Source organism: Populus euphratica, unplaced genomic scaffold (assembly GCF_000495115.2).
Source record: "Populus euphratica unplaced genomic scaffold, PopEup_1.0 scaffold194.1, whole genome shotgun sequence".
Taxonomy (NCBI): Eukaryota; Viridiplantae; Streptophyta; class Magnoliopsida; order Malpighiales; family Salicaceae; genus Populus; species Populus euphratica.
The window spans coordinates 209613-231637 of NW_011500072.1; the positions used below are offsets into that span (position 1 = coordinate 209613).

General features: G+C 32.9%; 3 protein-coding genes across 3 annotated transcripts; 2 read left to right on the plus strand and 1 right to left on the minus strand.

Annotated features, from left to right (window-relative positions):
- The first annotated feature begins 6505 nt into the window (after positions 1 to 6505).
- On the plus strand, positions 6506 to 12690 carry LOC105108510 (protein TRANSPORT INHIBITOR RESPONSE 1-like). The gene is made up of 4 exons (XM_011002839.1): positions 6506 to 7345; positions 9328 to 9820; positions 10484 to 11257; positions 11709 to 12690. Exons 1-3 carry the CDS (start codon positions 6846 to 6848, stop codon positions 11246 to 11248), a joined length of 1758 nt encoding a protein of 585 aa, XP_011001141.1. The 5' UTR covers positions 6506 to 6845; the 3' UTR covers positions 11249 to 11257; positions 11709 to 12690.
- LOC105108509 (dynein light chain 1, cytoplasmic-like) lies at positions 11662 to 12772 on the minus strand. Its single transcript, XM_011002838.1, has 2 exons — positions 12158 to 12772; positions 11662 to 12074 (listed from the first exon to the last, which is right to left on the minus strand). The coding sequence occupies exons 1-2, from the start codon at positions 12293 to 12295 to the stop codon at positions 11904 to 11906; spliced, it is 309 nt and encodes a 102-aa protein (XP_011001140.1). The 5' UTR covers positions 12296 to 12772; the 3' UTR covers positions 11662 to 11903.
- A 5408-nt stretch (positions 12773 to 18180) lies between these two features.
- LOC105108511 (vacuolar protein 8-like) lies at positions 18181 to 20530 on the plus strand. The gene has a single exon (XM_011002841.1). The coding sequence runs from the start codon at positions 18545 to 18547 to the stop codon at positions 20270 to 20272; it is 1728 nt and encodes a 575-aa protein (XP_011001143.1). The 5' UTR covers positions 18181 to 18544; the 3' UTR covers positions 20273 to 20530.
- The last annotated feature ends 1495 nt before the right edge of the window (positions 20531 to 22025 follow it).

Consider the following 22025-nt stretch of genomic DNA (forward strand, 5'->3'; position numbering starts at 1 on the left):
TTTATGTCATCAACTTATTAAAACAATATAAAAATACTGTAAATTTTTTTTTTTTTAATATGTATATTCTGAAACGAGGCTGTGGGGGCACATTCGCGGAGTTATGGTTGGAAGATTTTTGGGATATCTATTGACCTATTACTTTGGACTTTTGGTCTGCGGAGGGGAAAAATTGGACAGGTGATGATTGAAAACGAAAGTTCTAGTCAAGGAGATTCGTCGTGGGATAAGTTTTTGTCGAATACAAACTACATAAGACACCCATGTGTGTCCTTGTTAGGTTCGACCTGGTGGCATCGAGTTGTCTTTTTAACCGTCTTTGATTGGAGAAAAGAAACCGAAAACTCGACTTTATACTTCGAGCCTCTTTGAGAAATATGTGTTGATTATCATGTTAGTTAGTGCATTCATATATGATCGTTGAGGATGTATACACACACACACGCAAGATATATAGGTCCACCCTACCCTCCAAGAGTATTTTATCAATAAAATAAATGTTTAGGCAACGTACGCATATTTTAAACAAGTAGAAGAAAAATTGCTGCTGGGGATGTAGATCGAATTTTTTTAAGAAAAAAAAAAGCTAGTATAGTTTAATTAGATAATATAAAAAGAAGGTAAATGGACCGATTTAAACAAAAATAAAAACCAAAAAACAATCATACAACCTAAGTAATTATGCTTGATGTACAAATAGTATCATGAAAGTGAAGAAAAACAAATAAAATAAAATAGAAGAAGCCGAATTCTTAATAAAATTAATATAAAAAAATATATAAACTAGATAAACCAACCAAACTCCACCTGGTTCATGCTAGTGAGATAACTTTATAGAAATAAAAAAAAAATTATGAAGATCAAATCTAAAATAACTCAGCGTTAAATAATGAAATAAAAAATATGTTAAATTAAAAAGAAAAACTTGAATTAACCTGCAAAACTTGTAATTCTATTATTGAAATTAGAATAAACAAATATATAAAAAAATCAAATACTGCTACAAAGTTTGTTTGTAAAAAACAACAACAATAATAACGTGGAGGGACATAGTTGAAAGGGGAAAACTAGTGTAAAAAATCAAAACTTTAAAAAATACCCATATTAATCCGAATTAAGTTTTCAAACCCATAACTTAGATAATGTAATTAAAATCATTCTATTAAGAAAAAAACAATTAAATTTTTAACTTCTTAATCCGAATTAAGTTTTCAAAGCCATAACTCAAATCATGTAATTAGGATTATTCTATTAAGAAAAAACACAATTAAATTTCTAACCAATTACATGCTAAGTGATAAAAAGAAAAAACTTTGTAAAGGGACCTGACACACAAAAAAATATCAATAAAAAAAGTGACTAGGTTTGAAATAAAGACAGGTGAGATGACAACTTATAATCTTTTGACTATATAGTGAAATTAAAAAATAAATTTAATTACACCATAATCAAAAACAAAAAATTAAAATTAAAAAAAATATAGATATAATCTGAAAAATAAAATAAGAGCACATCTTTTAATTTTTTGATTGAAAAGTAAAATTGATAAAACCTTTTGATCTCACAAAAAGGCCCATAATATAAATTCAATCAAAACATCAAGAATTAAATATGAAATAATAATAAAATGAGAGTACAATTCAAATTTTTTGATGGGGCAATGTGAGGTCTGAGTAGACGAGAGAGGAAACAAAGAGATAAAATGTTACTAATAATAAGTTGTTACAAACAACCCTACATGCTTCATCTCATATGAAAAAGAAAGAAATGTCCTGTTTATAACCATCAAAGAAGGTCACACATGCTAGCAATCTCCTTTACTCTTTAGCACATATGTTGAATGCATTGGCTACACAAACAATGTCAAGTCATGATAAGCTTTCATATTTGTTTTAATATTTGAATTGATCCTATACCCTAATTATTTTTAAACAATAAAATCAATAAATGTTTTGATAAACTTGGTATTGGAGCCTTTTGTTTCTTTTATAATGCCAGAGTTGTATATTTAGGCAACAAAAATAAAATATTAACTTTGCCAAGAGACTTGATTTTTTTTAATGTAGTTACCAATATTATAGTTGACATTTTAAATGATTTACTGATAGTATTGTTTTAGATAGAACTTAATTATTGTCAACTAGAAAAACAAAATGAGAGAGTGAAAAGGAAAATTCACTAAATATTTCCCTTCAAAATAACCGTTCTTTGTTAAAAAAATCAAATAAAAAAATATTAGCACTAACTAAACTAAGTGGATTTGGATAAAGTAATGACTATGTTTCAACTTTAATGATTTAATAGGCATTGATACCTATTGCATTTACAAGACAAACTAAAACAATAAGAAATTTTACAATCCCAATTGTTGTAGATTCATCCACACTGTTGTAGATTCATTCACAATTTCATTGTGAATTATTTTAATTATTGTAGGCACATTCATAATTTTTTGCTAAAATGTAGCCACACCATATCAAGCTAAAAAAAAAAGGAATTTTACTTTCTTACTTGATGCAGACCCGCTCACAATTTCATCGTGAATTACAATTTCATAACTTTTTTTTTTTACACAATTGATTCATGAATTTTTAAATATTTATACTATAAACTTTTTTTTATTATTATGTTAAAGTATTTGATTGTTAGGAGACGAGATAGAAAATTTTTAATTTTTTTTTTTAAAAAGAAAGTTTTTGATTGATCATATTTTAATGATAAAAAAAAATTCAATTTTAGTGCCAACAAGTTTATATTTATTGAAAACAAATACTCAATGAAAGTGATTTAGATGTTTAACCATGATGAAAGCAAATCAAATTCCTAAGATTTCATTTTGATTTAATGTAATATTTAGTTTTTAGATTAATTAAACGATGTTTTGGGTTTGGAAATAGGGCCACCAAGGTTCCTAGGTTTTTTATTTTTATATTGTGAAAATAAGTTTAAAATTAAAAGAGTTTTTGATTGAAATACTTTGAAATTTTTTTTTTTCAATTGTAATGATTTTCAATTGTCACGAATAACATGTCATCTCCTTGGTAAATAACATTTTTTTTTTTAAAAAAAAAAACAAAAGTCACCCGCTTGAGTTTTTCTAAGGGAGACCAAGTGCGCGAGAGTATTTTTTAAAGCCAAACATGGAAGCCTGACAACTTAAACTCTTGAGCATCTAACCCCTCCTGAACTTCCTCTTCCACCCCTTTTTATACATGTCTTAAAACAAAACCTTTTTAAATAAATAATTATAGTGATGTTTAAAAAACAATCATTTAATCATGCCATATTTTTTCGAAGCAAGATTAGAGGGTGTTCATGGTTATATTTTTGATTTATCGAATAGTTTTATATAAAACTAAAACTCACAATATTTTTTTAACTAGATATGAATATTAGGCAGGAATAAAAAACATTTTTTATTGTTAATATTTTTATTTTTAAAAAATTAATTATTCTTTTATTTTTCATATAGTTGTATAAAAATAACCGATACATTATTTTTTTTGAAAAATTGGTTTTAATTTTTTACATGAAAAACCATGTTTATTATAAAAAATATATTTTTTTCATTAAAAATTTAAAATAAATGAACAAAATTGGAGTTTTGACTAGATAAGCATATCTTTTCTTCTAACTTTAATCTAGTTTAATTCTTATTTGGATTGCCTCAAGTTTTTGTTTTAGAAACCACGGTGTTAATAAAAAAATAAACACGGTCTCGTCAAATAAAAAAAGAAATGTACAAATAAAAAGAGAGAATTCTCAATGAAAAGATATATTTTTATTCTAAATTTTAAAATTTATAATATTTTAAAAATAAAATAAAAAATAATTTTGAAATGGCTTCACAGTAACAACCAAAACAACTAGGGATTTATTTTTTTTTAGAAAAATGACATAGTTTGATAAATTGTTTGAGAGAACTATATAGGTTTGAAAAATATTTAAAAAATAAAATAGTTTAAATACCGATTATATACAAAATTGCAACTGCATTCTAGAATAATGGTCAAGGACAACCATATTTTCTAATATCAATTTTGTGTATGGTCACTATTGAGGATGATAGTTCTATGATAATATTTTTTATTTTTTTAAAAAATAATAACTAATCTTATTAACAATCAAATTAAAATTTTATGAATATTTAATAGTTAAAAAGACAAGGTTCAAGATTGAACGAGAAAAAAAATAAGATGACATGATAAAAAAATAAATGAGAAAAGACAAAAAAAAAAAGATATCCAATGGCATACCAAAGATTTGTTTTTTCATATTTAATATCATTAAAAATATTTTAATAATGTATATATATATATATTAAAAGATCATTAAACAAGATTATGATCAACTTTAAATTAACTTTGAATAGTATGTTTTATATTTTTTTAAAATATTGTTAAAATTGTTTTATTGAGATTTTTTTAATAATACGGCAAGTTTTGAAAACAGAGGTACAATATGTTTTTGGTGATATATTCTTTATCAACAGCCATATCTTAAATTTTATTTATGACCACTCAATTTTCATGAAAATTTAAATTAATTTTTATAATTATTAATTAATTTTGTTTAAAAATAAATGTTGAAACAACTGTTATTCTTAATTGTAGTGGTCTATAATTGCTGTTTTTAATAATAATTTTTTTAACTAATAATTGTATTTAAAATATGATATATTTAAATACTTTTTTCATATGTTTTATTTTCTCGAAATTTTTGTTAAACTGTACTAAAATTATAAAATCCCAAAAATCGAGAATGAATGAAGGGCAAAATCGAGAATGAATGAACCTTATCATCAGAACGGTAATTCTCCGAATGATTACATTCATGAGCAGTAAAAAGTATTTGTAAGATTAAAAAAGGCAAAAACGAATTTTACCATTTGTAGTCAGCTTTAATTTTTTAAAGCCTCTACCCTTATAACTACCCCTTCCTTACCCAAACAGGCCTATAGCCCTTACGAGTGCGCGTCATAGGTGGAGTGGAGTTATAATTATTTTTTGAAAATATCTTTTTATATTTTTTTTATATTAAAATATTTTTTTATTTTTTAAAAATTATTTCTAAAATCAATATATAAAAATAATTGAAAATATATTAAAAAATTAAATATTTATGTAATATAATTTACACCGTGTTCAGCAACATTTCCGTAGCCCACTCTAACCAACATCGTTTGCGCAATACGCTCCTCGGTTTTTTTGCGTACGTGTCAAGATCCGAGTGGATATGGAACAGGCTAGGAGTTGCTGTGGGTTATCTTCTTCTTCTCCCTTAATTCTAGCCATGTCCGTGTCAGCTTCAGCTTTATGGGTTGGGTTCCTGATGTTATTTTTTTAAAATATATTTTTAATGTGTACAATTTATCATTGATATTATTGTATTAAAACAATTAAAATAAACACATCAATAATAGATAATAATCACTAGCTTTTGATACTTTTTTTACCCTTTCATTGATTAATTTTTTTCCCCAAGTGCTAGTTTTATTATTAAAAAATAACATCAAGAAAAAAAAGAAATATATTTAATAAAAAAAAGATAGAAACATTTGAATTTCTATACCTTCAATCGTACCAGAAACATAGTCATAGTGAATATTCCAATCATATAAAAAATATAGAAAAAACATGCATTGTTTGTCAATGTTGTCTCTATTTTTTCTCCTGAATATTCCAATCAGATTAGAAGCTTTGTATGCTTCATGTGAATTTATTTTTTATATTATTATTTGAAATTCAAATTTAAATTTCAAAGCATGAGTTTAAAAATTACATGATAAATATATTTTTAATTAATAATAATTATGTTATGATAAAATTGGATTAGAAACCGGGTCTACTTAAGATAATTGTTATCTTTTTATCAAATTTAAAATTTAAAATTGTTAATATGATTGAAAATAACAAAATAATGTTTTAATGTTTTTTAAGATATGTTTTGTTTAAAAATATACTAAAATATTTTTTATATTTTTAATATTAATACACAAAAATTATAAAAATTATTAATTTATTTTTTTTAAAAAACCCTCAATCCCACGCAAAACCGTAACTTTCATAAATTTAAAAAACATGTTTTATCAATTTATGAAATCAAAAATTATAAAAAATTCAAAATAAAGAAAAAGTCACAAGAACTTTATTTAAACAGAATTTTTATTAAAGTGAAAATTAATCCAAAAATCTAGAATGAATATAGATGATAATTAGTAGTATTAAGTAATTAATAATTATAATAATATTATATCTCTCCAACTGTACATTCTTTCTATCATCTCTGTACTTGTACGCCTTTCCTATTACATGACACCACACCTCCCTGTCTTCTTCCTTGTTTGGCCATTCAATCTACATGAAGATGAAGATATCATTTGTTTTCGGTTTTTAAAATCATTTTTGAAAAAAATTATTTTTTAATTATTTGGATGTTTTCATATTAAAAATAAAAAATATTATTTTAATTTATTAAAAAAAAAAACACTTTAGAAAGTAAGCAGGAAGCGATACCACGGTACAAAATAGGGTCAGAAGAAACCAACCAGAGAGTGATTCCAAATCTCCAATTATTTCCCTCTTTAATCCCCTCTCCAATCAGAGCCTCATCCTCACTGCATTCTCCCTTCAGATTTTGCAGAAAAAAAGTGATTATCATCTCCATCTTCCAAAATTTTCCAAACGGGCATGCAGGAAAATTTTCAATAGTAAAACGCCCTCCTTTTCTTTGTTTTCATCTCCATCTTTCAAATTTCAAAATGGGATTTGATGAATATAATTTGTTTTCATGAAGAATCTTTCACCATCCTAAAAACCGAGACTGAGTTCTGAGTTTTTACTTTGATGGGTCCAAATCCAAAGATGAAAAGGGAATTTCTTGACTCAACAAGGTCATCACCATTCCCAGATGAAGTACTGGAACGAGTTCTTTCACTCTTGAAATCACACAAAGATCGTAGCGCAGTGTCTCTAGTATGCAAGGACTGGTACAACGCTGAAAGCTGGTCAAGAACTCATGTTTTTATAGGAAACTGTTATTCAGTCTCTCCTGAAATTGTTGCACGTAGATTTCCAATAATTAAGAGTGTTACTCTTAAAGGGAAGCCAAGATTTTCTGATTTTAATCTAGTGCCTGAAAATTGGGGAGCTGATGTTCATCCTTGGCTTGTAGTTTTTGCAACTAAGTATCCGTTTTTGGAAGAGCTGAGGCTTAAGAGAATGGCTGTTAGTGATGAAAGTTTGGAGTTTTTGGCTGTTAATTTTCCTAATTTTAAGGTTCTTTCTCTGTTGAGCTGTGATGGGTTTAGTACTGATGGGCTTGCTGCTATTGCCACTCATTGCAAGTAAGGATTTTTGTTAGTTACTTGCACTGTCTGTCATAAAATCTTGGGTTTTTGTTGTTTTAATGTTAACTGTTTTGGGTTAGATCTAACACAAGTTATCAGTGATTAATTCAGTTTTAGAGAAAGCAACGAACTTTTTTCTGTTCTTTGGTTTTTGATTTGTGAGTTATGAAGTAAACTGGCAGTTTTCTGGTTTATGCTTGGAAATCTATGTTCGCAGAGTTTAAACAGTAACGGAAGTGGTTCTACTGTTGTTTGTTTACTTTCTTTTTCTAATATATGGTTTCTTTTACTTGATATGACTTTTGGCCTATTAATGATGATTTAATGGATCATGGCATGTGATTGATGTCATTTTCCTCCAGAATAAATCCTTTTTTTTATCGTATGTGAAAAATGTAACTTTTTTAGTGTGTAATCCATTGTATGCATTGTTGGATCAATTATTTTCATGGATGATAGTCTTGGTAGCGAGTGGGTTTGATGAATGGATACAATTATGTTGTGGTGTTCGAGGGTGGGTGCTCGCTAGCTTAGATGGTACAGTCATTTGGTTATCTCAAGTGACATTGGATCCGATTATACTCAACCTGAAATGGGAGGGTTAAGTGACGAGGATAGTTATCCTGTTGATCAATCGGCCTGGATGAACAAAAAATAGGGGAAAAAGGAAAGGAAAGTATAGTTGCTGTAACAAACTCAGTTTTTGTACCACAATTAACACTCAGTGATACATGTAGGGTTTCTTGAGTCATGCTGGTTTTAGCTGTCCATGACTTTGTATTTCCTTGAAATCTTTACAGATCTGATGATTAATCAGAAATATATGGGGAATGCTGTAAAACAAATGCACCCGTCTTTGGATGGGAAGAATCCACCTGAAAAGTAGAGTTTAACGTGATTGCAAGTGGTTCTATCTTTTCATTTCTTTTGTTCTGTGCTTAATTTCTCTGTTTTTTTCTTATTGATGTGACATTTTACCTGTTAGACGTGCATTTTATTGGTGTCATAATATTGCTGTCAACTTTTCATCTGCCCGCGCAAATGCACTTTTCTGTTGGGTTGTTGGTTTAGATAGCGATGACCATGGAAAATGCTTTATGGTCATCGAGATGCTGCAATGTTTTCTGGGTGGCAGTATGCATCACCCATCTTTGGGAGATATTCAATATCTACTTGGGCTCAGATGCCTTGTGTATTAGAAAGGAATGGGAATAAATGAAAAAGGCTGGTGTCCAGAATATTGGCATAAACGAATTTTTGGATTTTATGCAAGTATGGAGTGTGCGGATTTCATTCATTGAACTGTCAGTGCTAGTGATCCATACTTATTTGCAGTCTGTGATTCACTTTGTTATTTGATTGATGTTTCTCCTGGATGCCATTTCCTTCATGAGAATCATATTAAAAGAGTCCAGTGGAGATGATCCTTTGTTTTGCTGGAAACGTGGCTTTAACTTGTGAGAAGGAGAAATCTAGTAATACTGATCGTAGCAAAGGTTGAAATTCCTAAAAACTATTTCCCTATTACAATAGCACCTTTGTTTGCAGTGAAGACTTGATTAGACTCACACATTATGTGTTACGTATTCTTTGTGTAGCTTATGTTCATAATTTATTTCATTGATCTGGTTTCTCTGTGTTGTTTCATGTATTTGCTTAGTTGGTTATCAGTTCTATCTGCAATTATTTTTCTGTAATGTGTTCATTTTAGTTTAAATGTAACTCGTTCTCTTGTACTCATGGGTAAAAACTATGATGGGAAAAAAAGGTGTATTGCTTTGCATGCAGCTGCTACTTTCTTTCATTTTCTATAAGTTTCTGAGCATTCTTTTACTGGTTAATAACCCTTAATTTCATGATTTATTTTACTGGTTAATAGCCCTTAATTTCATGATTTATGACCTCTGTTGTGCTTTGTGGACATTTATGTGTTATATTATTTTCACTTGCACAAGAAAACTTATTTTTTCTTGATGCAGGAGTCTGACTCAGCTTGACATACAAGAGAATGGCATTGATGACAAGAGTGGTGGTTGGTTAAGCTGCTTCCCTGAAAACTTCACATCATTGGAAGTACTAAACTTTGCCAATCTGAATACTGATGTCAATTTCGATGCACTTGAGAGACTTGTAAGTAGGTGCAAGTCACTGAAGGTTCTGAAGGTCAACAAAAGTATTTCCTTGGAACACCTACAAAGGCTGCTAGTTTGTGCTCCACAATTAACAGAGCTTGGTACTGGTTCATTCACACCAGAGCTTACAACTCGTCAATATGCGGAGCTTGAAAGTGCATTTAACCAGTGCAAGAATTTAAATACCCTTTCGGGTTTATGGGAGGCAACAGCATTATATCTACCAGTTCTGTACCCTGTCTGTTCAAACTTGACTTTCTTAAACCTGAGCTATACTTTTCTGCAAAGTCTTGAACTTGCAAGTCTTCTCCGTCAATGTCCACGACTTAGACGCCTCTGGGTATGAATCTTTGTTTTCAATCTTTCCTATCAGTTTCTTTCTTGGAAGCAATTTGTTAATTTTTACATGCATAATTTAGTAAATCATCTTTGCTTCCAAGTTTTGTGGCATAGAGCCTAAGATTTATGACTTAAATGTTTAACTCTCCTGAGAGGTGACATACTTTCTCAAGTTAATTAACACCTCTGTGATATAGTTTATCTCATTTTGCACAATGGATACTATCAAGCTCTCATGTTTTATTTCTGGTATTTTAGCAGTTAATTCTCTTGGAGTTGATTCATCTGATGTTCCTTTTGTTTCAAAGCTTTCATGTGGTGTAAAATTTCTGATTTTGTATTTTCCTGCGTGCTGTTACTAGTTATATTGAAGAGTTTTATACATAAAGTTGACTAAGTTTATATTTACCATGTGCTTTAATAAGAGTTTTATACAACCTAGGATTTTAGTGCTGAGAGATGAATCCTTAAATGGTTGAAGGTCTGAGTGCTACATTTCAAATCATCAACCACTGTAGCACCCTTTCATCTGCAGTCCAGAGGCCCCCCAAAAACACATACTAAGAAAAAAGGCTTAAACTGTTAAGTGCAGTTAATCACACCAAACATCAAATCTTAGTCTTAAGATTAACTGCTTGGATATTTAATCACATCATTAATGCAGGTCCTGGACACTGTGGGGGACAAAGGGCTGGAGGCTGTTGGATCCAACTGTCCATTGCTTGAGGAGCTCCGTGTCTTCCCTGCTGATCCCTTTGATGAGGAAATTATCCACGGGGTGACTGAAGCAGGGTTTGTTGCTGTCACTTATGGATGTCGAAGACTCCACTATGTTCTCTACTTTTGCCGGCAGATGACTAATGCTGCAGTAGCAACCATTGTGCAGAACTGCCCTGATTTCACCCACTTTCGCCTTTGCATAATGAATCCAGGCCAACCGGATTACTTGACAAATGAACCTATGGACGAGGCTTTTGGGGCAGTGGTGAGGACTTGCACTAAACTACAGAGGCTTTCTGTTTCAGGTCTCTTGACAGACCTGACATTTGAATATATTGGGCAGTATGCCAAAAATCTGGAAACTCTGTCTGTGGCTTTTGCGGGCAGTAGTGATAGGGGGATGCAATGTGTGCTAGAAGGTTGTCCAAAGTTGAGGAAACTTGAGATAAGGGACTGCCCATTTGGAAATGTAGCACTTCTTTCAGGTTTGGAGAAATACGAGTCAATGAGGTCACTTTGGATGTCAGCCTGCAATGTGACAATGAATGGCTGTCTGTTATTGGCAAGGGAGATGCCCAGATTGAATGTTGAAGTAATGAAAGAGGATGGAAGTGATGACTCTCAGGCTGATAAAGTTTATGTTTACCGTTCCGTTGCGGGGCCAAGAAGAGATGCTCCACCTTGTGTACTCACTCTCTCAGGTTTATAAAATATGCAGGTAATCTTCTCTCTCTCTCTCTCTCTCTCACACACACACACACACAGAGGGCATGCACACGTGCAGAGTGACACGCCAAGGATTTAACTACATGGTGTGTAAGTGGCACAGTTACCTACCGATGCCTCCTTTCTGTCAGAACGTGGAGGTCCCATTTGATGACCCTTTTTTCCCTTTGATCAGAAAGAGCTACATGTCTTACTTCTGTATCTGGTTGAGTGAAACTATTTACCTGGAAATTGTTGCTCAATTCTTTTACTTGCGTGGTATAGTTATGTATATTGGTAAAAACCTTTTCTACCCAGATTAATGATCCTGTTAGGTGGGCTCACAGGGGCACCTGGTGTTAGATTTTTCTTGCTCTTCATCAACTTAGGAGTGATTTGAATTTTCTCGAGTTTACATTCTTGAAGCTTTGCTGTGTTGATATTGCATTTCTTTATCATCACAGGATCTTGTTTAAATAACAAGACAAACCACGGCGTGCAGGGATTGGGACACAGTTTATACAACTGGATGATGTGGATGGTTAAAAGGAAGAAAGATGGACTGCATGAAACTTGTATTTGTTCTTCTACTGCTGTTTCCCTTACTGACACAGCAAATATGAAAATATGGAAGCTAAATATACTACAAAGCTTATGCATCAACAATCTCCAGGGCTGGATACAGCTTCTCTTCCCAAACCTTTGAAAAGCAAGATTGCAAGGTTTCCTATGCAGAAATGGATGAAGCAGCCATGGTAATGGGTCACAAAGGAACCAAAATCCATCCCCACAATGCATTGCCATCCTGGTCCATGCACCCTGTCAAAGTCCTGCAAAAACAAGAATCCCCAAAATTGGCTTTCTTCAATTATTTAATTCCAAATAATCATCTTGTTACTTTCCAGGAGCTTACCTTCTTTATGAAGCGGGCAATATCAGTGGACTCGGTAACATCAAAGATATCAAGGGCCTTCGCAGCTAAGTGAAGTGCATCCTGCTGCATGGTTTGAAGCATGTCAGTCTCGCCAACAACAGCTTTGCCTTCTAACATGGTTGAAGGATGCTTTGTTACTGGGTATGGCGGAAGAGTTGAAAAGAGAAAGCAGTGGTGGTAGAGGAATGGCTTCTGCAAGGATTATATAGACCTGTTGACACAGGAGTGGCCAGTGGTTGCTGGTGCTTAGTCATACAATGTGTTGGCAGCTTGCATCGACTGGTGCAATAGAAGAATGCCAAGTATGGCAGACATAGTCTGCTGGGGCCTGACGCATATCGGAGATTTGATCTGGGACCAATTCTGATCAATGGCTTATGGTTGCTTAGTGTGGAAGGGGATGTTCTTTCTAGGTCCACGTTATCTTTGAGATGTTGGATGTTTGTGGTTGTATGACTGGTATTTGCCATGATTTTGCTGGAGAATGTTGAAAGGTTCATAATTTCTTGTCCTGTTGCTCGTGTCTCAACATCATTGCTTACTTTTTAAATGACTCCAAACCTTTTTGAGCTCTCAGGCCTATTCATTAGCATCAACTGATAGCTATTCTTCTGATAGCTATTCTTATGAATTTGGGACTTGGACTTGCAGAACGGGTTAGCTTTCCCTGCCAAGCTTATTCCATTCCTTGCCTTACAGGTTTTCTTACCAACAGTGCACAAAAATTCTTGGGGTCAAACTATAGGGGTTGCTACTGTTCTTGTATTTTGTCCCGGGCACAATGCCAGATTGTCTTGTGCACCCAACGCCACCGTTTCTGATTTTGCATGCAAATCCGGTGGCCTATATAGGCATGAGCCCAAAACGAAGGCATTTTAGACCCGCCCTATTACATGTCCCAGTAAAAGTTGCAAGAATATTTTTCAAGCTGTAAATTATAGGCCTTGGCTTTTAGCCTTTAATGTTTCGGATTCAAAGCTTCATGAAAGCTTCGATATGATTTTGTGTCAGTCTTATTTTGTAAAGGAATGATGCTTCTTAGTGGTTTCCATGACTGAGCACAGCATTTCTGCAGTAAATTTATGACGTCTGCCCTTTGAAAAAAAGAAAGAAAAGAAGGTCAATCTCTTTATTTTTTTGGTTGAAATCCAGCTTTTTTTAGGTCCCAGGTCATGGAATATCCTACCAAGTTAGGTTAGGTTTTAAAACAGTGCTTAGAAGCTAATGCTATCCTCATCCCCTATCATCTTCCTTCTGATTTGAAACTGAAGAAACAAATTAACTTCTGAAGGAGTACGCAAGAGGAATCTGCTTGGCATCAGGGAGGGAAACTCAACAAATAATGCGAGCATTTCTCGAACATATCATATTTGTGAATGAGAGTTTTCTACAATAGTCCTGGCTTAACAAGCCCATCAAGGCCGAGTTAGCAAGCGAGAAGCGAGAACTGGTATGCAAAAACTCAAAAAGCAGGCACTGTTGCCTGGTTCCTATGTCCCGAAGCGTGGTTTCCAGTTTCCTTCCTAGCTTCAAATTCAAGCCAGAGATTGGGTTTTGAAATGGCTATGGATTTAAGGGTTTCCTTACTAAGATGGGCTGGAGTTTGCAGGCCACAGCCAGATTAGCAGATTCCTTCGCCTCACTGGTGCACACTCTCGTTGGGATGATAAATGCTTGGAGCTTTGTTTGTCACGGACCCCTAGTGACTTCACAGCTGTACCCTACCTCAATTGTCTTAAAAGCTATTTCCTTGAGGAACCCATCGCTTTGATCACTGTGAATTCACAGGTTTCCTCTTGGGACTTCAAGAAAAGTCATCATGACCGTTTGCATTTTTGAGTTGCTTCTAAGATTTCCACTGCTACAAAAGATAAGTGCTTACTTTTTTTACTTTTTACCATTCATGATTCACAATTTTCTAATGGGTGGGGTCCAGTCACATTGTTTCTGTGAACTATGGCCCACCAAGATGGATCTTCCCATACAAGGTGGAGTCCAATTTCATTCCACTCCTAGAAGATCTCGGCTTGTCCACTGTTTGTCCTTGATTTTGGATTGGATCTCAACTGAAGAACATTTGCCTCACCATCCTCGATCAATTAAGACGTGCAGCATCATGTTGATTGTAGTTTAGTGCATTCGACATAGAAGCTTGGATTCTTTTCGACTCCCTGCTCATTGAAAATTGCTTGTTTGCAGATGCATATTGGACTCCTTCGATGATTTAATTAGACACTCGTATTCGTGTTTGTTTGTTTACTAGGTACACCGCGTCCTACGTCTTATATTTCATGTTTTTTTATGTGATGCATCTGGCAATGTTTTTTTTTTTTTTTAACAAATATATATTTAAAATGTTCTTTGAATTATTTTTTATTTGAAAAACATTGAATCAGTATTTTATAGATGTTTTCTTTAATGGTTTTGATATACTATGTAAAGAATAGAATTTTTTTTAATAAAAAAATACTTTTAAAAAACCACTTTTCACCGCATTAAACCAAGTCACACACGCTTAAACCAAGTCATGCAACTTGTGAGCTACTGTAGAATGAACACAAGACTTCCGAACAAATTAAAACTTGATCTTGCTGTGTTAATTAGAATCTCGTGCTCTAATTGACTCTCTTATGGAACTCCTTTCAGCCATTAACATTTTGGTAAGCTGTCTCCTTCAAATAAGAACCTAATGATAACCATATCATTCTTTAGGCCAAGATTCATTTCCATGCTCGATGCCTTCAGGACACATCATTTTCTTGCTGGGTAAGTTGTAAGAAACAAGCCACTCCAACTCCATCAATTTTTCTCATAATTCATAGTAAAGATAGTGAAAGCTGATGGAGCTCTAAAATGTTCATCATCACGAGACAGATTTGCAGACCACGAACTTACATGAGCCTCAAGCTTTTCGTAGTTAGAAGCCATGCTTGATTTGTGTATGAAAACAAGGAAGCATAGAGCTGAAGAACTGAAACCTATCCTCTTTGGCAAGGCACAATTTGTTCATGAGAACTTGTTTTAGTTGGTGATTTGCTGGAACAGAACACATTGTGCGTTCCTTTTGCTTTGCTTTGCTTTGAAATTGACTTTTCTACACGTTCTTACACTTAAAAAGAGAAAAAAGAAGAAGAACTGTTGTTCTTATTCAATGACTGTGGCATGAATGACTGGTTAGGTGATATACCATATAATATAAACACTGGACTTTTTAAGGTGGTGGCTCCGCCCCCATTGTAAGCTTAAACATTTTTTAGTCAAAGATAAGGGGTCCAAAGAATAGATTAGGCCTATATTATTTTTTTGGGAAGGTCATTTTCACACTTTAATTTAGTATGTCATATCAAACGTCCAAACTCATAGATTTTCAAATCTTAATATTGAGCTTAAGCATCTACTTAAAAAAGTATATTTGTTTTTATTTTCAGGTGCTTTTAAAAACTATATTTTTCTTGAAAAAAAATTAAATTTATATATTTTTTTTATGGTTTTAATATAATAATGTCAAAAATAAAAAAATAATTATTTTAATATTTTTTTTAAAAAATCATTTAAATTTTTTTTATATTGCAAAATCAAATATTAAACACTTATCTCAACACTCAAACATCACCGTAGTTTATATGCAACCAAGAAGTTTAAGGAATGCTTTATATATTGTATCCTCCTTAATCAATGAGATTGTCTCTAAGATATTGCCCTGTTTAATTGTTGAAAATCTTGAGAGATTAATTTTCAATTCCTAATTGCATTTCACTTCAATATGACATAGTTGAAATGATGGTGAACATGTAACAGGTATTGGGGCACCAAATCTATGTATCCCCATCAAGCAATCTTTACTCTCATTAATTATTTTGGTCATTTTGTCTCTAATCTCTAATGTAGATGAACATGAAAAAAAATTGATGCATGTATCTTTCTCTTCAAAGCCAAGGTATATTGTAGCTATGCTTGTTTGTGTCTTGAATCTCACTTCTTTTCTACTCCAAGTTCTGTCTAAAGATAACACTCTTTGCTTTTGCACACAAATCCCATTTGCACCTAACATTGCAATAGTGCTTTGATCAACAAAAACACCATTGCTTCCGGGGCTCATGCTAGCTAGGCACACACCAGCCCTACTATGTCCAACAATAAATTATACCCATCTTACAACCAACAAAAAATAAAATAAAAATGAACATCACTAGGCATGATCATCCTATGATCCTTTTGATTTCTAAAAAACTTAAAAGACACATAAAACTGAGAAGTAGAAGCATAAATATATTAATGCAAATATAGATTTACGGATTAATATTAATCCTATGATATGATATAGTTAGTAATAAGATGTATGATGTTTTATAAAAATATCTTGAAAATAAAAATATATTAAAATAATATTTTTTTCTGTTTTTATTAATATTTTGATATTAATATATCAAAATCATTAAAAAACTTTTTTATGATACTTTTTAAGATAAAAAATAATTTAAAAAATAAAAACTATCATAACACCAAATAACCCTAAATAGTAACTTGGGTTCCTGAAAATAGAATTTTGGGCATGTGCAGGCCAGATTATACTGTGAAATTGATTTGATGAGGGTAACAGACATTTTCTGATGGAGTCCCCCAACCAGCACATTGGCCTACATACAGAAAGTTCAATTCTGAATACAATCAGAAAGATCATGGCCTTCTTTCCCACATGTAAAAAACCTTTTCAGAGTCACTATTAGAACTAGTCACAAGAACATTAGCCAAAAATTAAAACCAATCCAAGACCTTCTGCATAAATATATCCTAAAGTTAACATGAAATTAACAATGGATCCGTGACAAAAGAATAATGGATAATTTTGTCATATGCATTAAGATAGAATTAGCACAACGTTAGACATCATGAGTCATTTGTTTTTTTGTTAAACCTCGTTTGTCATCTTCCTAGTTTTTTAATATGCATGATCATCTTGTGTCCTTCGAACAATTCCCATAAATCCCTCCAGAGCTAGCTGATCCCTCGAGTTAATTTGCATAAAGGGCAATATACTTTATGCTTCCTTTAGCGATATTGTTTTGGACCAGAGTAGCTCTTGGCCTTTTTCTTTAGCTCCTCTCACTATCTTTCACTCACACAAAAGATTATAAAAGAGATACTATCCACCACCTTTCTCTCAATGGCTGTATTGATTTGTAGGTTCATCTCCACTTCCTGTTGAAAAGGTGACTGTAGCTCAAGGCATCCTTCACTGGGCTTCACGTGGTGGGGTGGGGGGTTTTTGTCATCTCCATTCCGAGAGGAATGAGAGCTACTCTTTTTCTTTTTTTCACCTAATTAAAACTCGAAAGGGGTGTCCATACTCGGAGAGCGGTCCAAAAGGGTTTTGTTTTCTATCAAGGCCCCTAATCTCTCAGCTTTGTCTATTCCTTTTGCTATCTCTTCACTCTAAGAGAGTAGTATGTTTGAGAAGTACAGTAACTCATCTCTTAATTTATGAATGAGATTTGGGAGAAGCAAGCCAGAATAATACTCAAATGAATTTATTTTTGAAAACATCTCAACTCCAAATCCCTTGTTTCACTTTCGGAACTGTCTTTCAGTGTATCTAGTAATATATTTAATTTGAAAAAAATATCAAATCTTTTTGGTGCCTTTTGATAATATTAATATATTCATATTAAAAAATAAATAAAAAATTATGTTGATATATTTTTAAATAAAAAATAACTCGCATTACACACAATTAATAAAACAATATAGCAAGTCATGATGTTTTTGATAGTGTTATTAAGTAATAACCTAACTCTCCAAATTGAAGGACAATAGAATGTATAATAATGCCAATAAATACATTTGCTAAGCTCATATATCATGTTATGATGAAAGTAACTGTAAAGTGATCAATAACTTCTACTATAAAGTACAAGAAAAGAATAATTAAGAAATACAATGTGTGATTTATTATTATTCTGCATTTACCACACTATATTATATGTATTTCCGCATAGGTTAAGACAATGAAGAACTGAAAACATTACAAGTACATCCCTTATTGTAGAGGTAAACTTCCCACTTCCTGCCTGTCCCTTCCCGAAACCCACCATTGCTGCTAATTCATTCAAAATGACAAGAATGCCCTTCGAATACTAATGTCAGTCTTGCAAGCATCCAACAGCACACCATTCAGTTTAAGCTTCTTAACAGAAGCCAGGAGATAAGCACGGTTAGATAGATAACATGATGGATATATTTGCAGAGGCGGTCTCTCTCTCTCTCTCTATCTATCTGGCTCTCTTTATGAAAAACTTCACTGCTTAGATTCCCTTCTCTGGATAGATACTGAATGGAGTTTTTGCAAGATCATTGATAAACAAAAACATGGGACAAGAAAATCCCAAACAAGACCAGATCTTTCAAGAATCTTCACCACCAAAGCGCAGTCTCAGGCAAGCTATTGAGGTTATTTCTTCTTTGATCTCCTACTCTCTTCCAATTAAAGTTTTTGCAGTGAAATGGCAACTAATTAGAAATAAGCTAGAAGACCTAAACTCAAGCTTAATTGCCATAGAGGATTGTGATTCAAGCCAGAATCCAATACTTTCAGGCATGGTGTCTGCTGTCTTAGCCTCTACTAGTGACTGCTATGATCTTGCTAGGAGATGTGTGGATCTTTCATACAGCGGCAAGCTCTTGATGCAGAGTGATTTGGATGTAATGGTTGCAAAGTTTGATAGACATGTAAAGAATCTATCTGGGATTTGTACTGCAGGTATTTTGAGTCAGGGTTTTGCCATTGTTGTGTCTAGACCTGGAGTCAATGCTTGCAAGGATGATATGAGGTTTTACGTTAGAGATCTGTTGACAAGAATGAAAATTGGTGACTTAGAAATGAAGAGACAAGCTTTGGTCAATTTGTATGATGTTGTTGTTGAAGATGAGAAGTATGTGAAGATAATTGTTGAAGTTGGTGACTTAGTGAATATATTGGTTAGTCTTCTTGATTCCATGGAAATGGAACTTCAACAAGATGCTGTAAAAGTTGTGGCAGTGATTTCAGGTTTTGATTCTTACAAGTCTATTTTGATTGGAGCTGGGATTATAGGGCCTTTGATCAGGGTTTTGGAGAGTCACAGTGAAATAAGCAAGGCGGGTGCTGCAAGAAGTTTGCAAAAATTGACCCAGAATTCTGATAATGCCTGGTCAGTTTCAGCATATGGTGGCGTTACAGCTTTATTGAAAATATGTGCAAGTGTTGATTCCACAGCAGAACTTATTAGCCCTGCTTGTGGGGTATTGAGAAATCTTGTTGGTGTTGATGAAATAAAGAGATTTATGATTGAAGAAGGTGCAGTTTCCACATTTATCAAGCTGGCAAGATCAAAAGATGAAGGTGTACAGATAAGTTCCATTGAATTCCTTCAAAATATTGCATCTGGAGACGAATCAGTGAGGCAATCGGTGGTCAAAGAAGGCGGAATTCGGGCATTAGTACGCGTTTTTGATCCAAAAATCGCGTGTTCTTCAAAATCTAGAGAGATGGCATTAAGGGCAATTGAGAATCTATGTTTCTCTTCAGCTAGTTATATCAGTGTGTTGATGAGTTATGGATTTATGGATCAGCTTCTTTTCTTCCTTCGGAATGGAGATGTTTTGGTTCAGGAATTGGCACTGAAAGCAGCATTTAGGCTCTGTGGAAAATCAGAGGAGACTAAAAAGGCAATGGGGGATGCTGGATTTATGTCAGAGCTTGTTAAGTTTCTTGATGCAAAATCATTTGAAGTTAGAGAAATGGCAGCTGTGGCACTCTCCAGCTTAGTTTCTGTGCCTAAAAACCGTAAAAGATTCGTGCAGGACGATCGCAATGTGGGCTTTCTTCTTCAATTGCTTGACCAAGAAGAGGCAAATTCAGGTAGCAAAAAGTTACTGATCTCTATATTATTGTCCTTAACAAGTTGCAATAGTGGAAGAAAAAAGATTGTCAATTCTGGTTATCTGAAGAACATAGAAAAACTTGCAGAAGCTGAAGTTTCTGATGCTAAAAGACTTGTGAGGAAGCTATCTACAAATAGATTCCGTAGTATGTTAAATGGAATCTGGCATTCTTGATTGCAATTCTCTTTCTTTCACTGTATATGTAAAAGAGTGGTTTCAAAGTTTTCTTCTTCCTTTTTGTTTCTTAATCTCACACGAGTCTTTCTCTCTGTTTCATTCTTCTTCTTTTTTACTTCTTTATTAATTTTTCCCATCTGCAAAATCAGCTTTAGAGCAGCTTTCTATTGAATTTGTAACTATAAGCAGATACATATCTTATAAAAAGCTGTTATAGAAATTCTGGCATTGTTGATTTGCTGTTAGTTGAATAAACTATCGAAACAGAATGCAATTACAATTATTTAAGATACACAATTGCTATCTGCACAAAAAAATATTTTTGTACGCATTTGTGATGAAGCACATGGGAAGGCCAAGAAACCCAGAGAGGCATGTGAGTACATGAGTCTCTTGACTTATTTGCTTTTGTCTTTTCCCATCCCTTTCATCTTTTTATGGAACTTTCATGTTGAAAGACATTGTCTAATGCTTTGAGATTATGCTAAGAAAATCAGTATCATATGCAGTAAAATGCGTCCAGGTTACCTCTTTACCGCAGATGACAACACCTTAACTGCATGAGACAGTTTGGGTTGCAGAACTGTTGATTTGTATCAATTTGGATAGCTGAATTATCAAGCAGACATGGTGAGGTTGGTCTCATGTCTTAACAGTAAGGGACTTGACAATCGTAGGGTATGCAGACTTAATTTTGGCTAGCAAAACTTTGTTGATAGCATGGAAAGTGGACCACTAAAACCTTGTTTGATCCTTGACAGGTTGTTGCTTAGTGTTATCAATCAAAACATTAAATTTCATATGCTCCACACGCTCTACCATGGAATGGATTTTCTCAAGGGTGAGAAAAATGGCTTTGACAGCGTCAATGAACAAACCTTATCTTCCACATCTCAAAGCAAACCAACCAACCATCATTTGAGGCATAAATATCGATGTTTCTCTTAGCAGAGAAGCAACGTATGATGGGTTGGCAATGAGGAAAGATGGCCTAGAGGGGATTTGCAATTAAGCCTTGGACAGGATTAGGCCGGGCCTATTGAAAGAGAAAACAATGGTCCAATAGGACATTGTGTCCTTTCATAGAAAAAAAATTCAAATATTTTTTAAATACAAAACAAATAACTGTTATTTTTTTTTCCACAACCATCTAGGGTTAAAACAAATAACTGTTATTTTTTTTCCACAACCATCTAGGGTTAAAATTTAACAAGTGCTTATGATTATGTGGTTTATTTATATGTTGAAGATGGACTTGGTCTTTTTGTAGTCTCTCTAGGATTTTGTGATTCATTTTGGGATTCTATTAATTGCTTCTAATATTAATTTATAAATTAAAATAAAATATATTAATTTATTCTATAAACATTTCTAACGATTCAAGGAAAATTAAGAAACATTACATAATTACTCCTAAAATGTAACAACAATCTAAACTTCAAGATTCACAACTATATGCTTTTTTATTTGTATGTTTCGAGTTATGATATTTTTGAATTTTTTTCATTGAATTACAACAAATACAAGTGGGACTGTGTAAATAAAAAATATTATCAAAATAAAATTTTGATATACATCCAGTTTTAGATTAAATAAAAAAATATATTTTCTAGAAAAAGAGATATAAGTGTTGGGTTACTAGTCAACCCAACCCAATCTATCCGAGTCAGGCTGGACTCGTTTCAGCCCAGTCTAGATGGCTAGGTAGAGTCCAGGCCAATATATTTAATAATAATAAAATAATTTTAAA